Source organism: Limulus polyphemus, unplaced genomic scaffold (assembly GCF_000517525.1).
Source record: "Limulus polyphemus unplaced genomic scaffold, Limulus_polyphemus-2.1.2 Scaffold543, whole genome shotgun sequence".
Classification (NCBI taxonomy): Eukaryota; Metazoa; Arthropoda; class Merostomata; order Xiphosura; family Limulidae; genus Limulus; species Limulus polyphemus.
Window position 1 is genome coordinate 361,201 of NW_013666153.1, and position 7,092 is coordinate 368,292.

Sequence of the window (7,092 nt, forward strand, 5' to 3'; positions counted from 1 at the left end):
CAGCTAACAGATGTTTCTGCATATAAAAGCTATCTTCAAGTTTCATTTACATGACTTCTAGAACCTCCTAAATGAATATCAAAAGTTTCTTTTGGGTAAAATTATATACTCTATCTTTTATTTTCTCTACCCTAACACTAACTGCAGAAAAACTTAACAGATAGGAAATGAAATCAAATGTACATTTTTTCTAAAATAATTACATATTACAATTATTTAGTCTAACAGTTTTAGGTCTCTTAACATTTTCACAAATGCTTTTATTTATTTCTAAAACAAGATTAAAGGCTATAAATTTAGGCTACATTTTAGCAAAACCTATACTATATTGTGTAAGTTGTATTAAAATGCCAAAATGTGGGTGGAAAAATATCTAAAATGAGCAATTCAGAGTGAAGATTTAGAATTTATTAAAATACTTTCTTTTAAAATTATAAATTAAAATGTACATAATATTTGAATTATATTTTGATGTCAAGTTTATTTATAAAATCAAAAAAAATATTTTAATTTAAATTGTAAATGGTCATGACATGCACTCTGATCACACCTGTGCACATAGGGTTAAAGGATATTTATAAATTCTTATAGCTTTTGTACAAATACAATTTTTAGTGAAAATACTGCAATACCTGTTTTACAATATAGCTTGTACAAGTCAAAATTTAACAATGCAGCATTTGTGATTGTGTTTGTAATGTACTGAAAGAGTTTTTTGTTTGCTTAATGATTTATGGCATTAACTTCTCAATACTTGAATTAGTAGTTGTACAATAAATTGGTTAGTTAAATATCACAGATATACATCAAAAACTGAACACTTGATTAAAAGTATTTGTCCCTTATGTTTAACAAGACACTGTTAACCAGTTGTACTGTAGGATCATTCATGGACAGCATATAAACTCAATATTATACTAAAATACAGATGGTGTATTAGTTTTCATGAACTAACAGTTGTGCTAACATTATAATACTTACATATAGAGAAATTTCTTAAAATTTGTTTGGAAGTAAAAATCAAACTACATTTCATTACATGTATTTGCAAATGGCCTTTTGTGAGTACGTTCAGTTTACCAAACATATACAATAATGAGAAACATGACTGAACCCAAGAATAATGTCTGCTAAAGTATATGTTAGTACTTAACTGAAATACTGTACAAGGCAGTTAGCCTCAAGGTTGATTAAATAAACTACACACATTCACACACATATATTTTATTACAAGCTTTATTCCCCTTACTAGAGCCTTTATTATGCAACTGAAGATTGATTTGTTAGCATTCATGGAACATTTTTCAAAAGATAACAGTACAATAATACAAACAATATGCCATTAATGATTAAAAGTTATTGTGGTTATTCAATTCAATTAACAAATTAGAAACTTACTACAATTAAGGTTAATTGCATTAAATTGCTACTTCAATCTTTCCCCAGTAATGCAGCAATATAGCCGACACTTCTTCATTAAAAATATAAGCCTCAAAATTAGTTAAACACTTCAAATTCTGTAGATAGAAGGTAAAACATGTGGAGTCAATAACAAGTGTATAGCAGAGATATACATCTGCAATTCAAAAAATATAAATACATGAAATTGGGCAAACAATGTACCTGAATAACAATGCTATAATTATACTTTTACATCAATGCTATGACAATAAACTGCCTAATTTCTTTGATAATAGGGATCCATACAGTGATAGGTATTTGCTGACCATTATTTCGATTAATATTAACTGGAGTTTCAATGTTTTGAGTTTTGATGGCAAAAGCCTTCTTAATTTTTCTACTTATGGCATTTTTTTCAAATATTTCTGCACCTTGTGATTGTTTTTCCAATGTGTCTGTAACACAGTTCTTCAAGCCTCTTTTGTGTTCTCTGATTCCTGCTTGTAGTCACTGCTGTCTCTCTCCAATGTATTATTTATCACACTCACAATTTTAATTTAATGGAACTTAATGGTAATAATCCAGGACTGCTATGGCCTATAAAATGTTGAAGACAAAAAAACAGCCAAACACAGAATTCTGTCACCAGTTTTCAAATCCAGGAGCCAACCTAATTATTTTATTTATTATCTTTTGAACTGACACTTATACAGCATGTGTAAGCAGACAAAATTAACTACTTGAGATTTGACCCATACTGTAAACAGACACTATATTGTAACTATGATGTGAATGAAACACTGATGTTCAAATTTCATTGGTATCAAATGTTAGTGCAAATAAAATTGCTAAAAGCTAGATTTTGTCCCCAAAAATGGTAAAAAAAAGTTGCAAAATGCAATTTTTGCAAAGTCCAGGGTGGCCCTTGCACAGTTTTTCAAGAAGTTTATTATATTTCATCAAACTTGCATATTCATACATGCACATACACTCTCTGTTCCAAATTTTACAATGGCCCATTATAATTAAAATAAAGATTACATATCCATGTGCACATGTTGTAGTCTGTTCTGTTATATATGGTTGTCTATAATAACATTATTGTATAGTATAAGTTTTTAAGTATGCATCAATGTAGCTGCTGTTATTTTGCAGCAAACTTAAAAAGTTGTACCTTAAATTTCTTTAGCAAATTGCCTTATTTTTGGCTTTATATAAAGTTTGCCAATGTACTAGAACTATCTAATGCATAAAATTTACCAATCAAGTATTCTGGCTCTATTCATTTGTCTAATGTGTGCCATCATATGCAGGAAAATGTACCAATCAACACTCAGGATCTACCTACTTTAAACTTTTATTGTAAAAAAAAATAAGGAAAATGAAAATAATTCACATGTGTACTTCTGATGCATCTTTATAGACTATTACAAACTGGCTTAAACTCATTTCTTCATGAAGTATACGATGTAAAGTTTTGAACATATTTTCAAGGGAAGATTTAACTTTACAAACTTTCAAAACTAATAATTCAATCTCACATAAGGGAATTTTTTCATCTCATATTTCAGTCCTTTTTCCACATTAGCACAGAATTCAGGTTTAAACAACCAATTTTACCAGGCATTATTCCTGAAGTACATCATCCTTTTTTTTTGTCAGGTGCTTTGACTGTTTTTATGCCAGTGATAATTAGGAAAGAGAAAGAGGAAAGACAAATATTTTGTAAAGCTTGCTGTATTTTTATTACATACATATTTATTTTATATTGCACTTACATATTTTTTCAATTATTATATTTTATTACTATATTGTACTTTGAACTAATTTTTTGTAATGGAGCTTCCTCAATGATATTGTTAAAAAATCAAGTTCATTTTTATGAAAGGGAAACTACCCAAAATTTTAAATATATACCAAACACTTTTCAGGACTATGACCCTGAAGAGGGTTCAGGCTATGATTCATCTATTTGACCATCGTGGCAATGTCTCTACCCAAAGCATATATACATTCTAGATGCACAGAAATAAGACTTGATGTGACTGACCGGAATATTCTACGTACAATTTTGAACATGTATACACAAAGGGTGTTTGGTTAACCTTATATTAATTACCTGCCACCAGTTTATATACTCAGAAAGAATTGCAGATATATAAGAAACTAACTTACCAACTTATTTCTATTTAACTGTTTCACATAACATCTTCATATATATATATAATTATATTTCACTGTTTAACAAAATAAAGCATTCTGAAACATTTACATTGTAAACAAACGCTACCAGATCATCTGTGTCAAAAAACATCTCTTTACCATATTTATTCATACAAGTACTACCAACATGAGAAAGCACTGAATTTTTTATTATATAAGTAATTTGAAAAATTGGAGCTATTTGGCACTCACCTTTATCTGATTTGTTATTAGCTTTTCTTACTGTTTGTGGCCTTGACGATTTTCCCTTATTTGAATTTTGTTCAGTTACTGGACTTTCTGATCTACTTCTTGCGCTAGAGTGCTTACTTTTATCTGTGAAGAAATAACCAAATCAGGATTTGAGTTTTATTTTGGTAGTTGAGTATTTAAAAAAAGACTGTTGTTATGATGTTAAACACTGTGAATGTAAGATAACATGCAGTCTTTAATACTTGAGTATAAAATATAAAATTAACAACTACAAAATGATTCATACTTAATTAAAAAGATCCAACACCTCAGTATAATCTGATGTGAACAAAAACAACACAATACATTCATTAATATTTCATTACTTTCCAGTAATTGTTTTCCTTGTGAAAATAAACAATGTCAACAACCATATACCATTTTGATTCCAAAACTTTCAAATGATAAATAAGAATTTGTGATTATACAAATACTACTAAAAGGTCATGAAAAACAAGATTATTAACAAGATGTACATTGACCAAATTGGCTGGACAGTTACCAAATTTCTAAATGCCTCATAAGAAAGACTAGATTTAAAGCTGGGTGATTATCGGTATTTGCTATTCAATTAGTCAATGAGCTCATAAATCAGTTATATTCAATAAATCAATTAGTCACCCCCACCTCTACAACCCATACAAGCAAAAGAAAAAACAACCCACGTACATCCTATAGTCTTAGTTTTTCAACCACTACATTATTCTACATGGCATTAATTTTCCTGTTTTATTTTATATTGATTTGTTTGTTTTTTTTCTAAGTAATTTTTGAATTACCCTAGATTTCATACAATAGACATCTTCTAATGGTCACCATTTGCACATTTGTGAATACCATTTTTCACAACTTCTATGGACATTTCCTAATTGATAGAAAAATCACTAATATTCACTAAATACCACCACGTGATACCCAGTTAGTTTTTCAAATATGCAGTAACCACACACTATCTTCCATAAATCAAATAAACTGATATTTTAATAATGAAAACATATTTTACTCTTATGATAAGTGGTAATAATGTTTACATAGTGTTTTCATGATTACAATTACAAATAGCCAGTTAGACAATTTATTTGTCTGTTGTTTGAATAGGATGAACACAAAAATGATATTCAATAAATACTTGAGTCATAACAATATTTTGCAATCACTGCAATACTCACTAAACAATTAACTTATCTGATTTGATGACAGTTTTATTTTATTTGGTGAACATAATAAAAACCCTTATAACTAGAAATATTAAAACACAATAAAACTATAGTATATTTATTAAAAGATAAAAAAAACATACACAAAGAACTAAACATCAAGATGATACCTTTATTAAGCATTCTTCAGTTATGTGACCTCTTTGTTTCATACTGTATATATATATATATTCCTAGGTAAACTACTTGTACCTCATGATGACAAAGCCTTCTCCTAAATGTGTACATTTGTCATTATTTTAAACTTTTAATACATTTTTCTAGTTTCACCTATAGGCTTACATCATGTGTAAGTTAGTTGAAGATTACATTTTTCTTACACTCAATATGTATTTCCGATAGTTAGTTACTTCCCCTCACACAAAACTATCTTCATCCTTTTCTGCCTTCTAAGGATTGCTAAAAACATTTTTACGACCAGTGAACCAGTCTTTATGGCCCATCAATTTCATGACATTTCTGAACATGTTCATATCATGTGACTACCCTTCACTAATAGTATTGTGCCACCTATATTGACACAGCTAGCTCCTTCTGCTATTCCTCCTCAATCCTCACTTTCAAGAACTGGCATGTTCTAAAAGAAGAAAACCGGCCATGGTGCGGAAGGGTGGGAAGTGTGTGAATGGAGATAAGTACCTATCAGAAATACATTTTAAGTGTAAGAAAAATGTTAACTTCCTATACAGTCTTAGCTCCTCTCACACAAAGCTAGAATCCCACATTGCAAAGGTGGAGGGGCCAGTTTAGGATCACAACACAGTAACCAAGTGGAAATCAATCGCCAAGATCAATGAAGCACGAGTGGCATACTGTACTGCTTCTGGAACAGGTATGCTCTTTGCCCTTGAAGTAGGAAATGAACCTGACATGGGCAGATACATACTCAACTCAACTGGAAAGATGAGGTTTCATAACTCTTCTGTAATATTAGGAGGATGTGAAAAAAATGCAAGTTATTTTGAGAGGGGCAATGCAAGATATAAACAGAATTAATTATGTACATACACAACCTCAACCAGACAAATGAGGTTCCATACGTCGTCCTCAGAATTAGGAGATTGTGGATGAAAAAATAAATAAATAAAAATATATATATATATATAAATATATTATAACAAACAATGGCTAGGGCATGTGGACCATGTTATATAGACTTAGCAACCCCAACCTTAAGTAAACAGTGTCACAACATCAAGCCACCGGAATTACAAAGAAGAAGTTAGCTTTTAGTCAACACCAGACAAATCCCCCAAAACAACTGTAAGAGCTAGAAGCACAACAAACCAAACCTGGCATTATTGGGTCGTGACATTGCCTCAACTCAATCACATGAACAGGGTAATATCTGTAACTGGTATTTTGAGCAGAAATTATAATTCACTCAACCATAAATGCAGGGAAGAGACAACCTGCACTTCAAATTATGAGAAGGACATGGGAAATTCGCTCAACCATAGGAACAGTGTACATACATCTATTATGAGGCAGATGAAGTCCCCCAAAATTCAACTGTAGGAGCAGGTAAAGAAACTCCTGCAACTGGAATTAACAAGAAGAGGAGCCTCTACTGCACACAACCATAAGTGGTGTCATCCCAAACAAGGTATTATGAGGAGGATCCAGCATAGCCTGGACCAGCTCCAACTTACTATTTTACTTTTCTGTCTATTGCTGTCAACCTATAAAAATAGACAACATTTCCCAGTATAATCTGATGTAAACAAAAACAACACAATACATTCACTAATACTTCATTACTTTCCAGTAATAGTTTTCTTTGAGAAAATAAACAATGTCAACAACCATAAACAAGAAAGAAATGAACATGTCATGAGGTAACAAAGCAAAATTTTTAAGCCCCATACCGACAAAAATTAAGATAACAAGGCACATAATTAACATTACAAAAAAAAAACAAAAAAAAAACGGATAGAGCAATGAATTATACACAGCGTGGTCACAAGTAAATAGACACCACCTTTTCAGAAAAAATGAAAATTTTCAGTCATATTCACAT

At 30.5% G+C, this 7,092-nt stretch overlaps 1 protein-coding gene across 2 annotated transcripts in view; it reads right to left on the reverse strand.

Annotated features, from left to right (window-relative positions):
* The window catches only part of LOC106458997 (histone-lysine N-methyltransferase SETDB1-like), a 176,024-nt gene that overhangs the window by 36,668 nt on the left and 132,264 nt on the right, over positions 1-7,092 (reverse strand). For both annotated transcript variants that reach the window (XM_013918562.2, XM_022385368.1), the window contains one exon: positions 3,817-3,939. In XM_013918562.2, the coding sequence (XP_013774016.2) occupies positions 3,817-3,939 (123 nt within the window). The remainder of the gene's footprint in view (positions 1-3,816; positions 3,940-7,092) is intronic.